We start from the raw sequence: 27,685 nt of genomic DNA, 5'->3' as shown, positions 1-27,685 counted from the left end.
TTAAGAAACATTTATTATTTAATTTTTTGTTATTTAATTATTAGCGTAAATTGTCAAGACGAAGACATTGTAATGATAGGTGATCTTGCGATGTTATCTAAGATCCTGGAGTATAAGGTAGATGACCCGTCGGATGTAGTTGGTCCCGAAAATATACCAGCTAGGGTGATAAAACATTTAGCTCCAAACATTGCCCCGTACCTTGAATTTATATTTAACAAATCCCTCACAGAGTGCAAAGTACCTAAGATTTGGAAAACCGCGCAAATAACGCCTATTTTTAAAAGTGGTGACAGGGAGGATCCCAGTAATTACAGACCTATATCTCTCACTTCTATCTGTTGTAAAATCTTAGAGCACATAATTGTCAGTTCAATAATGAGACACCTTGACAATATTAACTTTTTAAGTGACAATCAACACGGATTCAGGAAAACCCGCTCCTGCGAAACCCAATTAGGATTATTTACACATGATTTACTTGTATCTGGTGAGAGAGGTAGGCAAGTGGATGCCATCTTCTTAGATTTTCAAAAGGCATTTGATAAAGTCCCACATGGTAAACTCATTCATAAATTAAAGGTCGCGGGTATAAACAAGGGCGCCATAAGTTGGGTTAAAGATTTTCTTTCAGAGCGGGAACAGAGGGTAGTCCTTGATGGCGCTAGTTCCGACAGCGTTCGAGTCACGTCGGGGGTACCTCAGGGAAGTGTGATCGGGCCGTTACTTTTCTTGATTTTTGTTAACGATTTGAACCGCGAAGTGAAAAGTAAAATTAGGATGTTTGCGGATGACACGGTGATCTATCGGGAGATATCTGGGGATGAGGATCGTTTTATTCTAGCGCAGGATTTAGATTGCATTACTAAATGGTGTTCTAACTGGGGATTGACTCTAAATTATAATAAATGTTCAGTGGTAAATTTCTTTAAAAGATCAACGGGATTTGCTTACAAATTAGCTGGAGGTGACCTAGCAGTAGTTGATACGGTAAAATACCTAGGTGTCACATTCACTAAAGACTTAACTTGGGGGACTCACATACGTAAAGTCTGCGGTCAAGCAAATAAAAAATTGGGATTCATTAGACGCATTGTCGGCAAAAGTGACTCAAAGGTCAAGGAACGTTGTTACCACGCTCTTGTAAGGCCTCATTTAGAATACGCATGCAGCGTGTGGGACCCGAGTGAAAAAGGTCTCATTCGGGAAATTGAGAAGGTTCAACGCCGGGCAGCCCGTTTTGTAAAAAATTCCTACGATAAAACGCAAAGCGTTACCGAAATGCTCATGGATTTGGGGTGGGAATCATTAGAAGAGAGACGATTCAATGCAAGACTGAAATTATTAAATAAATTCAGATCCGCATGTTTCAGCACCGAGGTCTCGCAGATCATTCGTACTCCTACATACATTGGTCGCTTGGATCATGCATATAAAATTCGGGAAATAGATGCCAGGACTAGCCGACTCAAGGACTCCTTCTTCCCACGGACAATACGGGATAGCAACTGTAGGATTATAGATAGTAAAAATTCCACTTGCCACCCTTCAGTGTCTAAAAAATAATTAGTTCTACTTAAATGCATGCTCCTCCACTAACCTTATGTGTTTTGTTATAATAACCCATTCTTTCCGAATGACCTCATTCGTGTTCTGTTCATCTGTTTTTAAGTTTCCCTTTCAATCCCTCGTCCCTCTCCGCGGGGGGAAATTCCTGCTACCTGCAACGTTGGGTCGAATTCCCTTCCTTTTACTGTCTCTTTGGGGGGTTGAGTGTTTGGTGGTGCATTTTCATGTGGTAGTGATGTTTCACATTCTTGCTTGTTGTGTCCTGGCTTGCGTGTTTTAGGATGGCTTTCGTGCTGTATCCTGGGGTGCAGTTTTTTGTTGTTTGGCGGTTTATGTGTTTGCATGAGTATTGGATGGAGGGAGTTTTGCATGAGTGTGTGCGCTGCTGGGGTGTAATTTTCCGTGTTGTTTTTTGCATGTGGTATTTTTCGTTTTTACGGTTGGTGACCTAACACCCCCCGCCACACGCCCTTGCGGCGGCTTGCGGGGTATTATGTAGATGTAGATGTAGTTCTATTTTGATAGTTTTCACGGCGTTTTGCCCAGTGCCCATCATCGAAATAATGTTAATGATAAGGAAAAACGTGTTTTAGAAGAATAGAGAAGTAAACGTTCCTTCGAATAAAATTTTATTTTTCCGTTTTCGCATGGCATTTATCACTCGTGCTATATTTCAGTTGCGTAGGTCACTCGCCGTATTAAGTCACGGCAGACGGCCAGGCACTTGTTAATAAGTATTTAAGGAAGCATCTACATTCATGAAAAGCATGGATGCTTACCAGCCGTTCCAACGTAAGTTCTCCACCTCCCACTGCGCGAGTCAAAATTACTCTCTCGGTCGAGGAAAAATCTAAGTGTTATTTTATTCCATAGCTACTCCACTTTCAGAATGTTGAGTGGTCTAACAGAAATGAACATCTTCCTCCCATTGGTTTTTGGATGGATGCGAAATGGCGTACGTTGGCGTATAAAGAGGGAATATTCGGGGGGGGGGGAGGTTTTCGCGGAGTGGTTTCCCCTCTCCCGCAATCAGCGTGGAGCCTCGCCGAGGCTCAATAACTGCATGATCACTGCAGTCTGTTACGCAGTTGGCAAGGTCACGTGAAGTGCCTGCTGTCGAAAAAAATAATCCTATATTGAGATGCCTTTGATCGATCGATGGAGATAGCGTCTGGTGTGGGTTGGAGTGATTTTTTTAAGTTCGGAGCGCATGCACCCAGCGGAGGATGAGGATTGCACTGGTTTTGTTCTGAGGCAGCGGCGTCATTCAAAACGGCACCCAGTTGACTGCTATCTCCTCAGTGATTGATTTTTTTAATGCTATTGTTCTAATTTTTAATACGATATTTCGTAAAATTTCGAAGGATCGGCTCTGATTCCTGAATTTACGGGAATATTGTGTTCCTAGAAGTATATTCAGTAAGTAAATGTTTTCTTAAAGAGAGTAAATGAAAACGAACAGTAATTCACGGCATTGAATATGAATTATCGTTGGAAATAACTTGTCATCTTCTAGTCGTGAGGAATTACGATTTATCTCACGTTGCATCCATTTCGCATTGATTTTATGATAGCACGCATTATGAAGGGACTTAAAATTATGAGGGTCTGAAAAGGGATAGGTATGGCTTAATTAATGGCAATAGCTGAAGATAGCCACGTGTGCAGATCTTCACAATGTCGTTCAATCATCGGATAGTCAATCTATGGTAATGAAGTTTATTAACCGTTCTCACGATGAATAATTGAAGCATTACTCATGGCTGTCGATATTTTCTATTGCCCATTAATAGTACCATTTCATATTTGGTTGATTCCTTTTGGCTAGCCAAGATTATCTTATTAATCATGAAGTCGTTTTCTTTAGAATTACGATAATGATATTTAGAACAGCTGTGGTACGACCTGAATTCAAAACACATTGGCGGTCAAGGTTTATAATACAAGGGCGCCTTTGACTTTCGACGGAATACACGTGATTTTAAAGATTCGAATAAGGATCCATTCGCACCGTAGTCGAATCCCTGTTAACTCCGATATCTAATTAACTATCCTTCTTCTCTTTTGATCTAACTTTTAGCATAAGTTCGCTTTCATGCCCTTGCTAAACGAATCATATCATCCTTACTGAACAATGCAACGTTTGAAAAGTAATGCGCTTATGTGAAGCGCATACGAGGATTGATGAGACCGTAAAATGTACATTACGTATGTGAAATACAGGAGCATAGCGTGACATGTGCTGTCTGTTTGCTTATTGCCACGGCAGTTTTATTCAAGGGCACGCTTGCAATGTTCCTGAATATCATTCGCAGCGTAGATTTCAGATGTGAAATTCTCGGTTTGACCGATTCTGTGGCTGCCGGAGGGCGCTGGGGCGGCCGGCTTTGTTGATGATTTCGTAATCTCGAGGAAAATAGGTCAAACAATGCTCATCTCCGCATTTGATGTAGTAAGCACTAAAGCGAGACATATATATATGTACATATATATCAGCTTGGGTAGATCTCCAGTTTCCCAGAGTGCCTTGCCCGGGAATTGAACCCGGGACCTTCCGGTCAGAAGTCCAACGCTCTACCCCCTGGACTACCGCGACCTACATTTATTATGTTAGTTGAGTTAATGAACCAAAGGGCGCCCCAAACCTTGCACCGTAAGCATCCTATTCGACCAACAAGAAAGTCGCGTGAGCTTTTCACATCCGTCGAGAGCAAGGACATTATACAAGTATTTTTGCTTTAATTCATTAAGCTGAGTTAAATTTCTCGAATTTCCTCAGGCATGAGGGACATTTTAATTCCTGTTTATTTGACGGCGATTCAGGAAAACGCTTTCCATCTTCAAATTTTGTATGGCGAATGATTTTCACAAATGGCGTGTATGCATGACAACGGGTTGAAAAGCTTGAGCTATCGCACTTTCTGTTGTAAGATCGGTATTCATGTGTTGGCACCTTTAAAATATCAACTTACCAATCTTTTCTGCTCATTAAATTGTCTGGATTAATCCATTGGTAAACTGTGGTATTTTAATAACCCCATCTGCGCTAATGGTAACTGCTTGTGTCTTTCTAAATGTTGCATGTTAAGTGGAGGGTTGGATCCACTGTCCTGTGTTTTCAGCCATCACCATAACTCTTCCTCCATTGTCATAATATTTTTGGAGTCATAACTCATCTCCCTTGGCTTGTGTCTATGTATACTGTATTTTTTGTATGTAACAGGGTGGGCACTCGAGTCATGAAACCTACCCTATATCCTGAACAGTTCGTGGAAAAGGGTCGTATTTTTCGATAAAATCAGGGGATTATGATACCAATCAATTAGAACGATAGGATTTGGGAATCGATGTGAACGATGTTCCTTCTGTTGGCGAAATCATTTAGTGTATGCCGTTCGCCAGGTTTGCAGGCCCTGGAAACAATATCCTAAAATTGCTCGTAGGACTGACTCCCGAGGTGCCAGAGGTAAGCGCAAATACGGCGAATTATTCACTAAAGTGCGAATTCGAAATCCAAAAACTCTGGTGGAAAATGAACAAAATAGGACGATGTATTCGTCGGGATAATCTGAAAAAAAGCCGTGAATCGAAAATCTAGGAAATAAAGGGACCCTGGCCCTGTTATGGACTTCCGCCGGAGCCGAAATGCCATGTGGGCACTGCGTATTTTTTTATAGCATGGTTCAGTTAATGTTATGGAAGAACTCCTCTTCTTTCCTTCAAACAGAAAATGACCCCGCCACGAGTCGTAAGCGGTTGTTTGTCACACGCCGCATGTGATGCTCTTCGATTTTAATGACTCGTGTAGCAGCGTGAGATCAGGCTTATGCCGTCGAGCACCGTTATAAAGGTACGTGCGAAAGGCCAATTACATCGAGAGCGACGTACCGTGATCGTCCAGGGGCGAGTCGCATCATTCATTCCCTGGGAAACGAAGTTCACTGCTCGGATTTTCTCGTCTTCGTTCCATGCCGTGGGACCGCATTGCGAATTTTTCCGGCGAGGCAAACTTGCGAAATAAAAAGATCAAACGCCAGAGCGAGGCGCAAGTTAAAATAAATGAATAAATTGTTCACAAGGGTGCTGCGAGCTTTTTTTTATTTTTTCCTATAAAAGAAAGGATGCCATTAGTCTAAGTGTATGTCAGTCAGTATTTCTGTCCCAGTGGCGGCGGACTGGAGAACAAGGCTCCGGTCCGATTTCTGATGCCGGAGAGAGCCGACGCCCCCCCCCCCCTGTTCTTATTTTGATGAATATTTAAAAAAAAAGACATTCCATCGATCCCCCCCCCCCGTGGCCCCCGGCTCTTCCCGTCCCACCATTATAAACAACCCCCCTCCCTCTCACTCCCATCGCATTTCTTTTGCCAGTGCTCGTATGCAGTTCTAGCGCAGAAAGCTTTTCATTGCAGGGTGTTTGTGTATGTGTGTGTATGTGTGCACACGAAGCTTTCAAAGCTTCCCCAAGGTCATGTTCAAGTCCCATCGTTATCCCCCACCTTCCCACCCTGCTCCACCCCTCCCTCCCCCGACTCCCCCCATTCCTCTTCGTCTACTCACCCCTTTTTCCATTGGCCAACCAATGAATGCCCCTCCACTCTCCTCCTGCCCCCCCTCCCCTTTCCGATGTCGGGCCATCTCGCCAATCCCGGCGTTACCTTTTCCTCATTGCTCTTACGCGGTGACGTAATCCCCGAGCATCACATGCAATACTCCCCGCCCCTCCCTCTCCTCCTCCCCGCCATTGCTCAAGAGGGCTCTCCTCAGCCGCGAGGTTGCCAACACTGGGGATTTTTCACCTCGAACCAGTGACCGGAGCAGGCCGAGAGGAGAGAATTGCATGGATGTACAATCGTGGTACGGCTTTTTCTGGTCTCGAAGATGTACCCGCACCACGTATTGGAGCTGGCGCCGCAGTGGTCTGAATTTTGAACTTGAGCTCTTCGGTCGCAGTTCGGTGTCAACGCCAGGGACCGCTTCGAGTAGAATCATTAGGAAGTCCTGGGGTGCGCCCCCTCCCCCGTCCCAATTCGTGCTCTTGGCATACCAGTGTGTTAGTATTAATTGGCCTTTTATTGAAGGCCAGTCAGTGCGGACATTTGCATTTGAAATCTGTCTCAATCATGGGCAATCAACCCATCTAAGGTAGAATTGGGATTAATATATACAAGTATTTGTTGTACATTACGTAGTGCGTGAGCTTACTCTAGTTCATCAATTCCATATGACGAGTTGCTTCCTTCCTCAATCCCACCTACATTTATTTAACATTCTCTTGTTCCGATTTCGCCTAGCGACGTTCTCTCTCGTCCCATCGTATTTGAATCTTAGTTTTTCTTCACTCTTAATTTATTTTACTTCTGCCTGTCTGATCAATTGTGGAAGAGCAACTCTTAAGATTTTCAGTAAAGTTTTAAGAAGAAACAGTTTAGAATAAAGTTAATGAGTTCAATGACTGAAAATTGAGCAAGTATTATGGTTTGTAAATCTTTTGTTGGAGGGTGGTGGACAATTTTCATTTCGTAATATTCATTCAGAAAGTGGTGCATAAACAGGAAACGTCTCCGTCGGTAAATTTTATTAGAAATTCCGCATGACTAGCTCCCTCGATACATTGTGTAAATAAAATGAGATTGTAATCAGAGCAAAATGCGTATAACTTCCATCTTTTCTTGTTTATCGCGAGATAGAAAACGTTCCATCATTAATTTTATACTCTTGTTTTGTCTCGAGCCATACGAAATGTATTAAAATCACAATTAATTATTATATCCAGGGTGACTAACAAAGTCGTCACTTCAGTAAGCGTTTTATTTACTCTTTGCCATCCCAATCCACTGTTGAAAGTCCATATGTATTTATAAGACTGCATTCGTAAACTTGGCGGTAAGTGTTCCCCATTCAAGCGGTGGGGAGCGGTGTATCACAAATGACTGCGATTTCAGTAGGCACTCGGGTATCTAACGTCGATTTTATTCTCCAAATTACCGGACAGTATCGTCCAACTTTGCACTCTTGTATGCGATGGCTGTGATTCGCTTAGAATATCGAATTGTCGCGCCTGTCTTGTTTCTGCATACATATTAACAGTTGTTAATCAAATCATTTTCATTTGCAAGCGACTCCTTCGGGACATTTTCGGCAGTAAATGACAACGGGATTGATAATTATCTTGCTAAATCTGGCGTAAAGAGCTAAAATAAAAAAAAAGGTCTATAGTTATATCGCTTGCCGGCCAGATCACATATTCTTATATTTTTTGAGTTGCGTTGTGATGGTATTTATTTTATGTTATTCTCGGTGAAAAAATAAACTCTCCCGTCAGTTCGTTTTTAACCATTCACCGCAGACGGTTAGAAGTGAATTTGCCTCTATATATGGACTGTACCTCATTCCGAGTTTATACTTTATTACCTTCTTTGGGAAGATATCAAACGGAAACATTTTTCTCTTTTATATACTCATTAAATACACATAAAACAACAAAATTTTATTTCGACAGACTGCGGCAGAGCGGTTTTTTTGTTATGCTTACTTTTATTACTTTCTTAATGTTCATAGGTAAAGCTCTTCGAGCACCTTGAGGTAACTACAGAAAATAGTCATTACTGCCAAAAACAGTTTTTTGAACATAGATCGTTTGAGTGCTAAAATAATTGCTCTTGAACGAATTGTCTGTGGAATTGGGGGTAAATTTTCTTAAAAGCTCTATTATAATCTTCAGCATTTATTGTGGATATAGAGCATCCCTTTAGACCTTGTACTTTCTGAAGCAGAGAACTTGATTAAGCGAGTTCCTGGATTTCCGTCCACCTAAGCTCAATTGGGAGTCCTTATGATCTCGCGTGGAGAGTTATTGGTGTTGTGAGTGATCATGACGTGTCATTTCTACTTTTCCCCCTAGGTGACAAATTCCGACTAGTCCTAGCGACCACCCTGCGCGAGGACGGCTACCCAGACGGAGGGGAGTGGAACCCCATAGAGTCGGAGGGGTCCCGGGCGGACAGCTTCGAGTACGTCATGTACGGCAGTATCTACCGCATAGAAGGCGACGACTCGTCCTCGGAATCCTCATCGAGACTGTAAGTACCATTAAGAATTTAAAAGTTGTAGTTCGCTAAAGAAAAAAGGGTGTCCTTCCGTGTGGTGACCTTTTAATCGCAGGAGAATCACCTTCATCCGTCGAGTCGTCTCTTCTGACCGAAAGCTTAAATCCAGGTGGAATGTGAAAAATGTTGTTGCTGACAACGTTTAGTTCTTACCGTGGGTGGGAAAATGTTTTGTTGATGATCACACTATTATATTCGTATCACAGGAGAAAATAATGTTTCACATTCCAACGATAATGATGGCTCCATTCCATCAGTAGGCAGTGTTCGGACTAGATCAGTGTATTTTCATGATCTTATTGCTGTCATCCTTGAAGTAGTCGTTAAATATAACGATATTGGCGGGGAAATGTCTTTTTAAACTATCATGAACATTGTTTTAGGTGCCAAAATCGCAAATGTGGTTTTTTCACGAGCGATGGATGTGATCATAATAGCATTGTTCCACCGCGGTAGGGTTATGTTCGGGTAAAATTATTTTGGTGTGTGTTCACGCCCTGCCACACACCCTAGCGGTGGCTTGCAGGGTATATATAAATAAAAAAAGCATTAGCGATATTCCATGTGTTGCATGATAAAACGGTTTGGTAGTTCTATTGGTTGATATTTATGTGAATAGGAGATACTCCTAATCCAATTTAAGAATATTGTTGAACATTGAATTTGGCTCTCAACCAATATCATATGTCGTTCAAATAATTCGCATTAAACAGTAAATAATGTAATTTTATTTCAAAATATCATGCGTCAAAGGAAGCGAGATTCTGCTCTCGGGAGTTCGAAATTTCTGCAACAAATAACGTTGCCCTTCCGTTTCCCAGAGTCCTTTTGGCGGTGCGGTCCACGTTTTGGGTATCGAAGCGGGCTAAGCGTGTTGTGGTTGAATTTTCCTGCCCCATTTTCCGTCCTTGTCATAGGATAAGCCGCGGACTATTAATTTTAAGCTGTTTCCGAATGCAATGTGTGATAATGAAGCGCTTGGTGTGACGCATATCCGTGAGCACTCAGAACCATCGTCGATCGATCGACAGACGAGCGACTGAGCCCAGTCCTTTTATCGCTCTCTGGCAGGCGTCCCTGGGACTGGTATTAGCGGAAAAATTGCGCTGAAATGATGCGTCTGTCGTACAAATTGTTTCTACGCTGTCGATGTAATTCACTCCACCACTGGCTGTGAAGTGGATAGCCAAACCCAAGCTCAATTCCGTTTCATTGAATTGCCTGATATCCGTGTGCGATATTTAATATGTCTAGTACATAGGGTTTAATTAGGTGTCGTAATTTGTGATGGGGTATGCCGATTCATATTTGAGAGATCCATTTCTAATTAGTTCATTGACAAAAAGCGATTGGTCTGTGGAGGCTTTTTATAGGTCTCAATTATATTTTTTCCCGGTGATCGGTCTCCCTTCTTATCTTGCAATCAATATTATATGTTACTCGTTTAATGTAATTGGTCAACGGGTATACATAATGTTTTTCCCTTTTCATGGTATACTCAGACAGGTATGCGTAACTAATCAAAGAAAGTAACTCGCAAACTCAGAAACCTAACTTAAGTGCCTACAAAGATTCAGTGATTTGATCTCGAGAGGTGGTCCATAATTTTCCGGTATGTGTGTTGTGAGTATTCTAATTACAGAGAATATCTTTCTAACAAATGAGAGGTTTTATTTTAGACGTCTTGCTAATTTATCCGTGCCTTCACCAATTTGTCAGGAGTCTGCCGCGTGATGGACCTGCGCGAATGAAATGAATTTTTCAAGGAACACCTTTATGAAGTCAGCTGTAATATGTAAAATCCCATATTTTGGTGCTGTCCTTCTGTGGAAACACTGAAGATGTTAAACGTATTTCATCTCTCCATGTTCACGGAAAATATTATTTCATAAATATTTTCACCCTCAATCGACCTCGGTTTTTCTAATTCACTGGCATTCTCTTGGGGTTTTAAATCGTTCCCAAGAGAACTAATAGGGAGGCTAAGCCAGTATCTGGAAGCTCTTCCGTAGCTTGGAAGACCATTTACTCGTTCATAGTCCGATAACTCTCGCTCTCTTCGGAATAACACTGAGTTAATTCGAAGTGGTCGTTAGTCAGTGTCAGGCATTTACGTTTCGTCATTTTCTCTTGGGAATTTGAACTTTTGAAACGTCCATCTGAAAAGATGCAATCTTTGTGTCGCCTCGAGTGAGTTTCTCTTTCGTTTCTGTTGACTTCCTCTGACCTTGCCGATGACTACTGCGACGGATAATTCATTCACGGAGGAAATACCGTCGAATGGGTTTTAAAGCATGTTCGCGAACGTGGACTAGTTTTAACAGCTAATTATAAATGAAACCGCGACATGGAGTCGAAAGATTTCGAATGCGTTTACTACGCCTGAAAGAGGTCGTGAATGTAATGCAAAAACTTTCTCGATCCGGCTATGCTAAGTATAAACAATTGACGATTTTGTCATGAAAATGTATTCTGGATGCGTGAACAACAGTGACGAGAACAAAAATACCCCCGTTGAGAGTGCATCACAGATATTATTTTTATGAAGAAAAGACTAAAAAATGGAGGGTCACATGCGACGGAGTGTTGCAGTGGATTGAATCATCGCTGAATAATTAAACATTGTACTTTTTCACAAAAAATCATACTACTACCGGTACTAATTTATATCTGATAATGTCGCTTATGCGTCGAAACCGGTAGTAGTGCAACAAAATTTTTTGTGGAAAAAAACAAATTTTAATGATTCATTGATCATGAATTTTCACACAGAGTAGAGCCTGAAACCATCGAATGAATTGATGGGATCGTATTGCGTCGTCTTTCGTTATCCGGAAATAGTGTTATCTATTTCTATGCGTATTTAATTCTTCTATTTATTTCTACGCTATTGTCGTCGTATTAAGCGATTCATTTGGGTGTGGCTTTTGAGATTTTTTCTTCCCCGCAGGTTCTTAAAGGTGTGACCTCGTTGTTGACGAGAAGACAGGGGTGAGCGAGCATGCATACCTGTCTTTATTACCCCTCGAATATCATCTTGCGTAGTTGCAAATTAGGCGTAATTTGGGTCCTTACTCTCGGCCAACCATCTCATTTAATTGTGCCCACTCGTGTTCGCCTACGTGGATTTCCTTTTCTTTCTCCTCCGCAAATTCCCCTGGAGGAATTGGTTGAAGCTCCCGGCTTGGGAGCTTCATTGATCTCCATCATTTTTACTTCCGCTGTCCGCGCATTCTGGAAATGCTCTGCGATTTATGAGTTGTAATGATGATTACTGCCGGATACCGATGGCGCAATTCTCGGCAGTCAATGCCGTCAAATGAGCTTGGATTGTCGATCAAGGCTTCCTATTTTGTTGGAACGGAAGGCAATTAAAAAGGGTTAAATTAATGACCAATGCCGTCGGTAATCCACCATTCCATCTCGAGGGGAACAGGACGGAGGAGATGTTCAAACCTTCGACGTTGAGCCCTGAATTTCGCCACTTAAGGGTGAAGCGGCTGGTTCGCAATCGTCGGAGTGGGAGGGAGACGTCGGTGGAAAGGGCTTCGTGATTCGGGTGAAACGCGCCTCCCTTCCGAGTTCACGGCCGTTATAGAGCTTCGGCAGTGGGCCGTGACGTCATTTCCCTCTCGTGTCACGCGCGCGAACTATCTCGTCGCTCGCTGTGCGCTCATCGTGCATTTCGAAACGGGGAATCCTTTTCACTCGTGAGTGTTTTTTGTGATCTTTTTTTTTTTAATCTTCATCTCAGTAAATTGAATGATAAGGTCCCTCAGAAGAGGGCGAAACGGAACTTTCTTCCTGCTTCCGCGATGGAATTAAATCTCTTCCTTTGGCGGTTCTGAATAAGTGATGAAAATTCTTTCAGTGTTTGTAGCTATTTTAGGTTAAGTGTCCTCGATAAATAAAATGTTAATAGACGCTGTTTACTGAGCTATTATATGCAACGTTATATTTTTCGTTCAAATGTTTCTACGCGTGATTAGGCATGTGCCGAATCTCGGAAAATTATTAATTTCATATTTAAAATTTATTTGTAACCAGAAAACTTCTTAATTATTATTTAGTTGTAAGTCATAATAGCAGTGCTGGTTTAGGTGATAAAAAATTGTAAGGGTGTCAGTCGTGCTTAAGTAAACGGTAATGTATAATGTGAATAAATATTGCCTTAAATCGAATATGTCAAATTCCAAAGAAACTGCGGGAGATCCCAGTCAAGGCGAATGATTTTTACACTCTGAAATTGTTGCATCGAATATGTCACTTTGGCACCCATGGAACACAATATTTTTATTGCACCATAAGGGCAATGATGACTGTACTACGCGTGTACTCAAATGTCAAAACTCTTGATTAGAAATTCTTGCTGAAAGCTTGGTCTGGAAAAAATTATCGTTGTCAAAAATGTATTGAATTTTAAAATTAATTGATCGGAAAAGCTTGTCACCCTCCGCTTCAGAAGGAATTTCGCATCCAGTCATGCCAATGGAATATAAATGTTTTTAATTTATATCGGTTTCTATTATGTGTGTATAAATATTATGTGTATATATATATATATATATATATATATATATATATATATATATATATATATAACATCATTTTTGGCAGTTTGAGCTTCCGGTATTCTCTGAAGCCCTGAGATTATAGTGAGTGTGAAAGGGTCGGCATGCATTTGTTAATATACATTCGTGGATATCTATTGAGAGGCCGCAGCGGAAATATTAATCCAATGGTATGCGCTAGGAGTCTAAAATTCTCGAACTCCTTTCAGAGTAGTTCGCCATGATGTGCTCATTATCTGAAACGTTTTTATTCGTTAAATCCATAACTGGAGGAAAAATATGCATTTTGGATCGAATTAAGGGAGGTATTATGTACGTAGAACCAAAACGCGATTTACTGTAATATGTTATAAGGGTTGAACGGCATGCAATGCCATGATATTGGAGATGCTGCAGTGTGTATTGCCTGGATCCACAAAAACCTACGAAAATACGGTAGACTACAACGTACGTACTCGTACTAATAATGTTCGTATTTCCGTGGTGTATAAAACATCGACGAACATTTCTTTACCCAATTCGATATGATTAATCGTCCTCTTCGGATTACATGCCACGCTATGTTTGAAGCCTCCGGTTTTTCTCTTCCTCTCCTCTGTTGAAAGTTCCCAAAACTCATCATCTCCTGCCATCATCCTCCTGGACATTCGCATCCGATGATGCGTATCAACCGACACGAGGGAAAATTCATCACCCGTGCATTTCTCCCTGCTTCCCAAAGCCTTTTCCCCGCACGGCTTTTACTCGGAGCGCAATTTCTCTCTTCCAAATGTTTGTTAGATTGAGTTAAGGTTCGTTGATCTCCTGACGATTTCACCCGTGGCTCTTCGGCGATGGTGAAGAATGGTCCGGCTGTAAACCTCGGAACGACCGGGGCCGGAAATCCCCGGCACAGGAAGTTGAGGCCGTAAAACGTTGACGGTCGAGACGAAGGCATCCCCTTTCGTTGCCAATGGCTTGAAAATAAAGGGAGCATCTCGTGCGGGAATGGAGTTAAAGCGCCGGGAAATTCGTGGCTCTCGCCTCTTTTGTTTTTTTTTCGTTCCCCGTCGCCTTTGCGCACCAGAGATTCGGAAAGTGGTTGCGTTCACGCGGACACTTTCAGAACGAAGTGTTCCGAAGGTAGGCGCCACTGCTCTGGTTATATGGAGGAAGGAGGGTAGTTAAAGCTTACAGGCTAACTTCGTCCTAGAAATGAATTCAATGGAGCTTAATATTTCGATTTTGCCTTTTTTTTAAGTATCCATCTTAGTTTTTTCAGTGAGCATGAAATGTGGGGAAGTTCAATGATATGAAAATTATGTAAATTTTTTATGAACTCATTATTATTCCATTGCTAATGGATTTTATTTTAGCTGTCTGGCCTGTTAAAGTGCTCGGGTAGTTTTTTCGTTTGCTGTGATAAGTTTTTCGCTCATCACTTCCCGTCTTTTTATGCAAAAACCAACGCTTTTTGTTGATATTCTCTATCCTCTTTATAATAGTACTAATAAAAATTCCATTCTACATTGGTGGAGTATGTGGTAAAATATTTGCTCGGTGGTGTATTCAAGTATCGGTCGACATTACTTAAATTTTGAACTTGCAGCGCGTTACAGTTGGGCTTAACCATTCGTCAATATGTTTCATTTGGTTGCCAAGGCAATCGAATAACGGGGCTGAAGTTTAATAATATCTTTGATTTGCGTCCATGAATGTGGAAAAGAGTCGAGTCTAGCCAATAGAAAACTTACGTACAGGCATTTCGTATTAATAACTTAACCGCGTAGGGAGTAGCATTCATGAATGCAGAAATTCGATGCTAAATACGCGTAGAATGAATTGATCGAAGCGAAAATCTGTTCAAGATAAGAGTGGAATCATGCTCATGTTTTGTTCAAGGTGAGAAAAAAGGCGATTTCCCGGTAGGGAACATTGCCCGGCCACCAGACGGTTAGTCTAACGAAAAACAAGCAGTGCTTTTGGTTTCTCTGATAGTCATAACGGAGCAAAACCTTATTATGTTATTTTCCATCGTGCCTTCTCCGGTGGTCTCACATTTCCTTATTCTGTTTCCATAATAGAATTACTGCCTTGAGGCATAATTCACGTTTCTGGCATTGCTGGGAGAAGAGTCACTTCCTGCGATGCGGTGGCCGTTTCTCTTGCCCGTTATGCATTGTGAGAAGGTGATGCTTCGAGCGCAGAAACTAGTTCCAAGAATTGCTGAATCGAATGAGCCCTCCTTTTCGTTAACCTAAATTCAATTTCCAATTTATTACCTCCTTAGAAGTGTCAAACCATTTTTTTTTCTAGGAAGAGCTCATTTCCAGTAATTGTTCTTTTTTGTTGTTTTCAATGTGAAATCCTGTGGTTTTTTTATTAAAGTTAAACAGGTCAATGAATATATTCGATGTTTTCAGACTTAACTTTGTGGAAATCCATTATCAATGAAGTCAAAAAAAACATCGTATCTTTCCACCATTATTTTTTATTAAGTACGACTACTTAGCTATTGTTAGTACGACGCCGATGCGTTAAAACTAGTCGTACCAAATAAAACATTTGGTGGAAAGTTACACTGTATTTTTTACTTCAGGTCGATGCTCACTGTGCGAGTAACGATTCAGATGTCACGTGTGTACCTGTGACCAGTTTTTAATGTTGTGGGAATAATTGTATCACTGTTAATGTTTGAATGGTACTATTTGTATGAGCTTATATTTAAATTCTCCTCATTAACTCGCCTAAACCGCAATCCAGGGAGCGATAATTTTTTAGGGAGAACGGCGTGGCCCAAGTGACCAATTGATCGCCGCCCTTGAGTCCGGCTTCTGATTTTCCTCCCCGCAGAGAATTCGATGAGTGATGCAGTATAATCTTAACCGTGCGAGTAACCAAAACCTATTAAAATTCTCGGGCCGTAACAATCTCGGTGGTGGATCTCATGCATTAGTGCCTGCTCTCATATATGCAACTGTGCCGAATTTGACGTGGCATTAAACCCCTTCGCACCAATTCACATCCGAGCACCGTGGTTATAGTGATGCGGTCCACTTCTATTAAATCAATAATGGCTGTCCTGTTTTCATGCAGATTCTGTGCTCCAACCCAAATATCTTTTCAATCGTTGAAAGTGACTTGATTCTTAAGGGCCAAAGAGAGGACGGATTTTGAACGATTTTATCACGTGATATATTTGATGCGATGTCATCGGGCGATCTCAAGGAATAGCGTGGTAGGCTTTCCGTCATGAAAGCGAGCAACGATATTTTTTACATTTTTAGTCCGTGTTTTTTTCTACTTCTGGATTCCGTCGGAAAATGGAAATTCTTTCTACTTTTCCGTTTCGTACAAAATAATTTTGCCTTTCCCCAAAACCTGTGAACTCCGGTTGGAGAAGTGGTAATCTTTTGAGTAAATCATTTCAAGGTGGCACCGCGAATGGGTGAATTCGTTGGCCCCTTCTGACGAGGGCAGCAAGGGGGTGCCTGAAGTGGATTTGGGCACACTCCCCGAGTCGTTTTCAAAAGGAAGGAGAATTTCGGCGATAGGACCCGAATGGGAAAACCCGTGGCTCACAAAAACAAAACTCCTTCGGCGTGCGGCTTTTTCGGAGAGAGAACCTAAAATAGTGTCGTGGATGTCCGTTAGATGGGACGCGAGGGAGAATCGGAATGCATCATGGGGGAAGAGTGGGCAGACAGTGACTCAACAAAGCAGGGAACGTCGCATTAAAAAGGAACGGCTAGAATGACTCATTGTCAGACGACAAGGGAAACAAAATCCTGGCGAGAGAAAATTCCTACACACGAAGTATTCTCTCTTCACTTAAGGACTACTACTCCATTTCCCATGGGATAATGGTGAGGTCGTTGAATTCAAACATTTGTTCTTTTAGCGAGCGACTAATTTCCAGGTTAGACGACTCCTTTGGTCGCCTTGGTCCTTAGTTATGCTTTCGCCCTAGCCCTGTAGTAGTAGTTTTGAGGGGAGGCGACCGACAGCTGAGGTCATTTGCGCCATAGGGGATGGATAGGAAAGGATGAAGGGTGGAGAGAAACCCGGCGTCGGCATTAGCCTACTCTTTACGAAAGGCGCCAAGGGGTCCGCGGCTTAACGTCCCATCCGACGGACGGCGTACTCACTCAAAGTGCCCTCCACAAAGCACCTCAAGCAGGGATCGAGATACCTCTGAAAAATATTCAACACCGCCGGGATTTGAACCCGGGCCCTCTGGGTGGGAAGCCAGTACGCTAGCCCCCGCACCATCTCGATCCCCCCCCTAGCCCTGTTGCGTCAATTCTTCGACTCGCGTTTTCTCTCGGTATCTCTGTCTCCACATCTGTTTTTAGTTACATCTTCAGAGGCTTTGAAATGAAATCTGCTCATTCGGAGAAAGGACCGGTGACGGAGCCCTAAAGGGGGGGGGCTCTCCCGTGTATGTTATCCCGCCTCCTTCCCGTGGTGTTCTTTTTTTTTTTTATTCGAAGTTGTCGGGCATCCAGTAGATTTACGACTCGACCGTCGTGTGTCGAAAGAGTTGGCTGAAGGGGGGTCCGTCCGCACACCCCTTTCCGTTCGTCGAACGGTGCGGGCCATATGTTTCCCGGTGTCGGAAATCTCTGCCCTTGGCGTCGTGGCGAGCATGAAAACTGGAAGGCGAAGTCGCCGGCCTCCGTCGCCACGGATGTTTTCTGAATCGGAAGCGCCTCTTCCACAGGAGGAGAACGTGAAGTTATGTCCCGCAAATGAATGATGCTTTTATGAATGATGGGGTGGGAGTTGCGTGCTCTCGTGAATGCAAGAATTGCAGAAAGAACTCTGATCAGGCTTTAGAATATGTATCTATGTATATGTAACTGGAGTGTAGTCAACCACTTGAATACAACAAATGAATTTCCTGATTATAATTTTTTTAAATACTCATTAGTTGAAGCAATTCATATTTCCTCGTATATTTATGAAATGATATTGTGATTGTAATGTGTAAATTATGTCTTGCTTCAATTATATCTTTGTGTGTACTGTAATCAATCTCTATTTCATTGTCTTTTGAATTTCTTGTATTAATCAGAAATCTGTTGTTTATCATTTTGCTTGTCTTATGGATACTTTGTTGTCTCCGGCGTAACTTCATGGAATTTTCATAGCATATTGAAATGGAATTATTTTCTTTGTAATTCCACACACTTTGTGTGGAATTGCAAAGTCAGTAATTTCATCTCAATTATTGCATGCTGTTCAAAGTGACATTGTCGTCTGGCATAAATATTTTTATCTGATAGCTGTGCACAGTCTAAATCTTTTGTTTCCGTTTTACTTTTCAAAGAAATTAGCCCGTAATTACAGTTGTGACGAAATTATCCATGGAGTTTAACCTCAATCTATCGCGTTAACGCAGTGGTTACCATCCTTCGATTCCCACAGTCGCGTCTCTGGGTTCGAATCCCTACAAGCAGATTTTTATGCTGTTTAGTATGTGAAAGAAGTTCAAAGCGTACGCTAGGTTCCTCCTCTTCTCCCTCCAATTCTCCTCCTCCTCCACCCTCAAACGGCCATTTTATTTCAAATGCTCATATGATTTTAACTTCTCCCGAAAGCAATTACTATAACTACCTGACCTGATTGTCAATCGGAGGTCTTTTCAATTAGCAGGTATGGCGTAATCGTGGGTCTAGTTGTTGTCGTTAATCCGTCAGAAATTATCTTCTTCGTGGGCAAATGGCCACAAGGTGCGACATTTGACAACGGTACTCTTCGAGCTGCAGAGGCTTATCGAGAAAATTTCGTAATTCGTTCGATACTTAATCACGTGATATAGAGGGGTCCTTAAGGGGTCAGCGTGTACCAATGCCCGCGAAAGGGTTTGAATGAAATGACTCGTTGAATCAATGAGATGCTTGTCTCACCAGGCCGGAAATTGAAAGATCAGGTTTTGAAAACCGATCAAGTCTCGTAATATTTTCGTGGATAATCTGCGGGCCTTAGGGTATTAAGTTGAACCGACGAGTGTGACCGCATGATATGTCCATCACTGCGTTTAATTCGAAATTATCGAATGAATGCTGTTATTCGTGGTTCCACAGGGCGGCGGCTAACGTGTTCTTCCGAACGAGGCGTGGCGTTGGTGGTGCCTCTATCAGAAGCGGTCGTTGTCCGTTACGCGGAGCGTGGCTGTGGGATCGCGTGAGAAGATCCAGTTTCGACGATTGTGAAATAATTCAAGCCCTCCGAATCTTTGTGTCGTATTGATTCTTCGCAGAAGAATTCGTAAAAATTCTCTTCATACCTGAATTTAGGGTTTGGAAGTGGGGCGGTTGTCCCATTATTCAGCGGACCTATTCAATGGATCATTATTCCCTTTCACGTTGCGTGACCACAACAATTGAGGACGACAGTGTGAAACTACCGAGAATAAAATGAAACGGAGAACCAGTAATTACCAGATTACGAGTGTGACGAGCTACTGAACTACCAACCCCTGCCGCACGCCCTCTTGGCTGCTGCTGAGTGAAATTATGCAGGAAACTCCCTCCAGTGCCGTGTTTTCTCTGCACTGGAATGAGTTCCCATGTTCCCCCTTACTTGGGAATTTAGCTAGATTTCTCGAAATATTCCATTTGCCTATCGTTGCCCTCTCGTGGTCTCTTGTGATCAGATTCCCAATTGACACGCATCAGGCGACTTGGTGATTTTCTTACTGCATGAATTTCATTTCTTCTCCTGGACAATTGCTTGCTACGTGTCGTCACACCTGTAAATAACTTCACTCAGTAAACATGAATGAATAAATTTATTGAATTCATAATTTCCCCTCCCACAAGTAACGCATGCATGCATTTTCCTCCGTGTTATTTTATGAATACCGACTTCAAATCTTTCCGGGTATTGCTCGACGCAGAATGACAAATTTTGAAAAAATTTTATTTAATAATTGCTCTAAGCCTATTCCGAAAAAATCAAAATCGGCGATTCTCGGCCAAGTTTTTTTTTCTAACTTTCGAAGCTTATATGCCTACGATAAGCTGCTATATTATTTGTATAGGTTGTGAAATCACTACCTCGCAATTGGTGAGTTTCAATTATTTCCATTGGTCTTCCTTTCTAACAGGGGACTGCCGTGGACTGAAAAAGGATTTATTTGCGCATGTTCGCTCACGCTATCCGTTGTTTTCCTCAATGGCAGGCCTTGAGATCATTGATTGGTTGATCCAGTGCCATTAATCGGTGACATTGCCAAAAATCGACCCTAAGTTGCTCGTGTCTTCTGCGGCGCTGGCCTGCCGGGTTCGAATGGCCTCTTTGTCGAAGCCCTACGATACTTCCACCGGCGATGTTTCCTGCCCCTTCCGCTACCGAGGCCTCGGCGACGTGCGCCCACCTTTCCGGGAGAGGGAAAGAAGAAATGAGTGGGAGGAGGAAATGCGTAATTCATCAGCGTTGCGTTGAAGGCATCCTCGCGGGGAGTGATCGAATCGGCGACCTACCGCACGGTTTTCTGAAATCATTTTCGTAGGGTCGTTTTCATCCCCGAATAGACGGGTTCTGCGATATTGTGATATTATTGGCTAAAATTATTATGTTACAATCATATATTATAATACAGCCGCCGCGAGATATTTTCTTTCATCGCCACTTTCTTTCGACCGCTGATATTTTGTGGGAGCTGACTGGTCGTCGAATCGAGAAATCATGCGGACTTAACTTGGAAAGACCAATCTTGTCGACGTGTTCAAAATTCTCATCAACGGTTTACCGCGATAGCAATTTCAAAGCCGGCTCAATCATCTGACTTTAGATAAATTATTTATAATAAATCAAATTGTTTGGTAATTTATATGTCGATGTTAACAAGAAATATAAATAATTTCATTGCTTAAGATGTCCTCTAATCCGACCTGAAAGAGTTGGTCGAAATGATCTAAGTGACTCGGGTGACTTGCAAGGTATTATGTAGATGTAGAATGGCGAATACGACGTGAACTATTCCGTAGAGTTATCGAATTCTTTCATGGTCGATCGGTAACTTTTCAAGATGCGTGTATGATATACGGCGAAGTCAACTTACCGTTTCGAGTCGATTCCTGTTTGTAATGGCCACTTGAGTGAAATGGGGTTATGGTTCGAGACTCAACATGGATGCCATTAATTTATAATTGTCCTACAGGCCTACATCGATGTCGCCCCTGTAGAACTAATAGGGGGGGGGGTGAGAGTATGGAAGTACCGATTATGTAATGAAATCACCGGAGGCTCGAGATAACTGCGATGTATGTCGGTGTCGCAAGGTGGATATTATTTCGTTCGTATGTTGCGCAATGGCATTGAATCGTCTCTGCGTTGTTTTTCGGATTACGTTGGTGAAAATTGTTCCGAGTTGGGCATTGCGCTTGACCACCAACCATCCTAAGTCATCAATTTTTCCTTTTTTTCATTCATCACAGATATTCCATTTTTAGATAATTTTTCTTCGACACGTCTCTTCCTCTTACTCATTGCAAATAAAGCCATGAAACTCCAATACTTCCTCTTTCAAGTGCAACATTTCGATTTCCCAACCTTATCAGTAAGTATTGATTTTGAAGAGAAATTTCTGCTCAGGCGATATATGGCGTCATTTTCAGTTCTTTTATTGACATTTTCTGAGGCGGACCCTATGATCTTGGGGAGTTATCTTATCAAGGTAAAGAAAAGGGAAATTCAAATTTAGTCAAACATTACAAATAACCATGGAAAACCTTCGTGTTGGCTTCAATCAATCTCCGTTTAATTCACAACCTAAGGAAGGCGAATACATTACCGGGCAAGTAATTGTAAATTTTTACGTATGTGTAGAAACTCGGTGTGTAGTTTTTTTAGTTTTTCTTTCATTAAAAAAAATAAAGGTGGCATAATTTTATTTGCAGAGATCGTGGACTTCACCTCCTTAGGGAGTGAAACATTTAGAATGGCTTAGTGACGCAGTAAACACTTTTGTAAACGGGTTCGTCTTTTAAAGTAAATAAATCTTCTTCGCTCACCTCTTCAAATATTTATAATGTAATCCGTAAAATAACCTTCAGGTTCGACCTTGTATACAATGGCAACAAATAGTCGTCAACAAATTAGGCTGCGTCCAAATAAATTCGTATTTGCCTTGGACGATAGTTAATTAAAATCATTTACAAACAAAAGATACTGATTACGGTCGTAATTTGATTAAATTTATCGTCACAAAGGCCTGCTCATCGTTTTAATAATATGCTATTTTCATGCTTCGGTATCTATTTTCTTGTAATATCAATCGGGATAAGTTAATATTGATTCCATTTAGTGGCGGTTGGGGGTTGAATCAAGGGGATTTAAATGATTGGCCTATCATAAACGCCCCGAATCGTCTCGAGATGTCGTTCTGAACCACAATCCCTTGCGTGTCGCACGCCACCCCCTCCACACCTTTCGAAACACTCGTCCATCTCGCGGCTTCATTCGTAGTGCCGTTAAAACTGTCCACCGTGGCGCGCGCGCTTGAGGGGGGGAGATTGCTGGAGATCGCCCTCACGCACGTCAGGGCACACGCTCCGGCACGGATCTGGCCGGAATATCTGCCATTTTCCACAAAATCGATTGCTTTATTTAGATCTCCGAGTTAAGAGCGATTATCGCATTCACGCCCTTTGAGTGTAGTAGTAGTATTTAGGGGAGGCGACCGACAGCTGAGGTCGTTTGCGCCATAGGGGATGGACAGGAAAGGATGAAGGGTGGAGAGAAACCCGGCGTCGGCATTAGCCTACTCTTAACGAAAGGCGCCAAGGGGTACGCAGCTTAACGTCCCATCCGACGGACGGCGTACTCACTCAAAGGGCCCCCCTTCACAATGCTCCTAAAGTAGGAATCGAGATACCGCTGAAAAATATTCAACACCGCCAGGATTTGAACCCGGGCCCTCATGGTGGGAAGCCTGTACGATAGCCACCGCTTCATCCCGTTCCATTCCCTTGGAGTGATTTCTTCAGACGTGTCCGCAAATTTATGAATGGCATAAATAATTTGATCGTAGGTTCCACCGTGTCTTCGTTCTGTATACGTTGAAGCCTTTAAATAAATGGAATTACGTCGTACATATTTTTGACCTAAATTGATGTTGTTATAGATGAAGAACTTCCAAATTTAGATGACTGAAAATTGCAATTCACGAAAATTTAACTGCATCAAAAAATAATCTTGCGTGGAATAATCAATGAATCGACGAATCTACTGTATTAATCGATTGTATCGATTGCATTCGAGGAGTGAATGCAATCGATTATCCCTCTGTATTCCGGACAGGCATATCGTAGGGCGCGGCGCGCATGAAAACGGCTCGCTGCCTTCTTCCTTCGCCAGTCATTTTTCGCTTGCGTCAAACCGTGAACTCATCCCCTCGCCCTCCGTTTCAAATCTTCCACGCGCCCCCCCCCTTTCCCTTCAGAGCGTCACCAACCGCCCCCTCTCTCCCGCCCCTCTCTCTTCGCCTCCCCATCCCCTCCACTCCCCTCCCCGCATAACCCCACTCTCGCCATTCCAGAGCTCACCCGAATTGAAAATCACGCACGCACTCTGGGATAAGGGGGGCGAGAGGGGCGCTGCCGTTCGTTCCCTGCGGCGTGGGCTCATAGAGGTCGTCGGTGCAGCGCAAGGTTGCCCAGTTCCACGGGGTCAAGTCTTTCTTTTTTCGCTTCACGGGTGCGCGACCGAATTTGAGGGGGGAAGGTTTTCGAGCGCAGTTCAGTTTAACGCAAGTTAACAATATTTGCCTGTTTATCTAACATTCATGATATTTTTTTTGTAATTTAAACTATTTTTCAAATTCTGTTGCGTAATTAGTCGAAGAGGGTGTGTGCAAAATGTGCTTCTCGAAATTAGTAATCGGAAAACAAGAATATTTTGTTCAAACTTCGCGAAGTGAAATTTGTAGTCGATTGGTGTGTGTGTGAGTAGTATCACGCGGCGTAATCGTCGTGTGGTTTTCATCAGTTTGAACATGACTCTCCGGTCGTTATATTGCGTCTGGTGTCTGACGTAATATTCAGCGAAGCGTAGTAGGTTTGTGTGCGCGAATGGGTTCTTAAGAGTAATTGCCAGTAACGGCAGCCATCAGCATTTTGCATTCACTTCCGAAGCACTGGTTTGCTGATTTTTACCATTTGGTTATTTTTTTCCTTGGCCTTTTCCTGCGCAATGTACTGAGGATTGAGTTATTCCTTTTAAATTATCTCCTCGTCATCGTTTAGTGCTATCATTTAAATATTATTTAAACGCTGATCGTTTGTAGGGCAGGAAACGTATTGGATAGCTATTTATGGTCGAGTATATAATGACTGCCATCAATTTTCCTTTTCATAAATAATTTATATGCAGATTATCTATAATTACGGAATTGTATTTGTATTGCCATGAATAAATTTTCAGCCTGAATAAGCATGCGAAATAAACCATATGTAAACAATATGGAAATGTGGAAATATTTTAACGCGCAATTGAAACTTTGTCGTATTTCCTTTTCAATCAATTGTTGCCGTATAATTTTATGGTGTTGGTAATTAGCAAAATGAGCTACTGATTACTGCAATTTATTAAAAATAAGTCTTCAATACGTTTTACAATTACAAGCCTCGAAATAATTTTAGTCTGAACTCCCCTTACGTTTTCTTTTCCTTGAAAATATCCCTGTTAGTAATTGTTCTGGATGAAAGCTATCTGTTATATATTTTTTCGAAAGCCGTCGGTGGTAGGAAACTTGGGTTAATTACCGAATTGGAGGAGATTTTTCTTAATGACTTCTGGTGTAACTATTCCGTGGTTCCATTGTTTCCATATATATGCGGCCTGCAATGGCGTCTTTCCTGGTTGTCGCTGGCATTAAAACCTACCGCGCTTCTCCGTCCTGTTCATACTTTTTCATCGGACGTAGTGAATAATTTTTGATTTTTTATTTTTTTGTCATAAACATGTCCATTCGGTACCATTTTAAGAGAAACTTCCACCGTCGGAGACGTAAACAAAAGAGTGTATATTCGCGAAAGGGCGTCCAGGGTGAAAATAGATACACTGCGTGGGTGTAGCGCGGGGGGAAATAACCAAACGGTGGGTGCTGCCACGAATTCGGAGCGGGACTAGCTGGAAGTATCGGCAGTGAGGCTACGGAAGGCAGAGCGGCGGGTGGCACCATCTTTGGGTGTTGTCGTCAAACTCCTAGCTCGCCATCGTGGAACAGGGAGCCACACTGGGTTCACTTTGACACGTTAATATTTAGTGAACACAGCTGGTGGTATCTCAGTTGCACGACGGACTAGACCCTCCGTGGCGCTACCTAGTGGCGGTTTCATCGAGTACGACGTGGAAGAAAGACGCTCCTTTGGCGGCAGAAGATGAAAACTTTATCCTTGTACCCCTGGGTGTCGACCCTTTCGCGAATGGAGCTCTGATGTATTCATTTAGATGTTTAATTTTGATTTTTATGTATTTATTAGGATGTATTAATTTGTTCACCCTGGTAATTAAAGGTTTAATTTGGATGTAAATGACTATCAATAATTGAATGTACTCACATAAGATGTCTTTCTTTCGCCTGAGGTTTTCCACGCTATGGCGTGCACTGTTTCATGTATGTAATATAATTTTTTGCATTTCCTTGTGTTTTAAAAATGAGGTTCTGCGGTTATTTTATTATTTACGCCTGTTTTTTAAATCATCAGCTTTTCATGATGATATTGTTTCTTTAAGTATATTTTACGAACAAAAAATGCTTGGAATCTTAATTCTCAGCTTCCTTACCCTGAATGAGTTGCGAGGTGATAATTGCTAGAAGTATTCTTGCACAGCAGCTTTGCCATAGGTGTTAGAATTAGCTCATCTTTGCCTGGTTGGCTTTGGATTGCTGCTGTCTTTGAATCAGAACATTCGCTAATGCTGGTTTCACCATTTGTGTATTGTCATTCTCATTTTATATTTAAGGTGTGTAGTTGTTTCAGAGAGCTTGTATTCCAAACATTTTCATGCGTATTATTGGAATGAAGGATACTGTTTAGTTTTCATTTCTCATGTTTGTGGTCCGTCTAATAATCAATATGAATGCGGTTTATACGCTATACCTGAATGCCACTGAATGATAAGTATATTTTATTAAATAATAATCGTCTTTAAATATACTGGAAACATAACTGCGTCACGAGTTTTTGCTCCATAAATTGTTGATTATTCAGATTGGCGTACAATTAAATTGTATAAAACTGTTAGCCCCTACTTTTGTAAGGTTGGAACCCCGTCATTTAATTGCGTTGTCATATTTGAAATCGCTTATTAACGCATTTTTCCAAAGTAATCGTATAATTACTTTTAAAATTCGGCACACGACAATAAAATATTATTGCTCTTTAGGCATTCAAATGGAGTATTATACAATTTTAATCTTTATCTAATTATACAAATCGGTGACTTCAAAAGTAAGGGTTTTAATATCCATTTTCCAACGGTACCTGGCACTTTATACTAGTCTCTTCGAAATATCGTGAAGGAAGCCTGGAAGCCAAGTGAATTTAGTTGTCAGTTGTCCGTAAGCTTGACCGTTACTTTCAGGGACCAATGGAATAAATATTTGTGGCATTTAATACTCCAATGGCATTGAAGTAGACGTGATCAGACATGGAAGGGGATGTAAAAATAAATCATTTTAATTTTTCTAGCAATTTAATTCTTTAAGCATCCCAAATGCGGCAAAACTCTATGGTAAATCCTCTAAAATGCGACGTGCATTTTAGTACTGCTTTCAGGAGAACGCCCAGATGTATCTCTCAATTCAATTAGACCTAGTACAGAATAGCTTGCGGAAATCCCTATTTTTTCTGTCCCCAGTGCTAGCATTAATTTGTGCGGTGTTCAGCTGTGAATTATTGTTGAATGATGTGTTGAGGGGAGACTTCAAAGCTTTTAAAATTCAAATCAATGTACTCTATTCTTTCCCTTTCTTGCTTCGATTAATCCTGATTTCGAGGCAAAAGACTCAAATACTTGAAATGTTAAATTTTTTGTAATTGTTGCTACTTATATGTATTTGTGATCATTTTTATGCTAATTAATTTTTATTCCTTCCTTGGTTAAAGCTATTCTCATTGAACATTTTTCTTCCCCGACTTAATTCAGATCAGAATATGAAAGTTGCTTCTCGAAATCATCATCCAGAAGTTTAGTTCCTAATTTGCAATTTTATGTTTTATTTGTGGTTTAGAATATTTCCTCATGGACGATTCCTTATTTATCAGATGTGTGAGTAGAATAACTGTCAATTTGGACTTGAAATTCGAAATTCGCGCCACTAGTAGGGAAAATATCAAGTGGATTTTAATTTCGAAAGTGGCACCTAAAATTTATTTACTTTCTAGCGTTAAAATTGTTTACGAATTTTCTCTCTTCCGAGTTCTCAATCTTGCACTATATG

General features: G+C 41.7%; 1 protein-coding gene across 2 annotated transcripts in view; it reads left to right on the top strand.

Moving 5' to 3' along the window:
• Positions 1–27,685, top strand: part of Polr2H (DNA-directed RNA polymerases I, II, and III subunit Rpb8) — a 688,914-nt gene that overhangs the window by 553,784 nt on the left and 107,445 nt on the right. For both annotated transcript variants that reach the window (XM_071598109.1, XM_071598110.1), the window contains exon 3: positions 8,473–8,650. In XM_071598109.1, the coding sequence (XP_071454210.1) occupies positions 8,473–8,650 (178 nt within the window). The remainder of the gene's footprint in view (positions 1–8,472; positions 8,651–27,685) is intronic.

Source organism: Hetaerina americana, unplaced genomic scaffold (genome assembly GCF_022747635.1).
Source record: "Hetaerina americana unplaced genomic scaffold, ioHetAmer1.1.p SCAF_9, whole genome shotgun sequence".
Lineage (NCBI taxonomy): Eukaryota > Metazoa > Arthropoda > Insecta > Odonata > Calopterygidae > Hetaerina > Hetaerina americana.
This window is presented reverse-complemented; position numbering and strand designations above follow the sequence as displayed.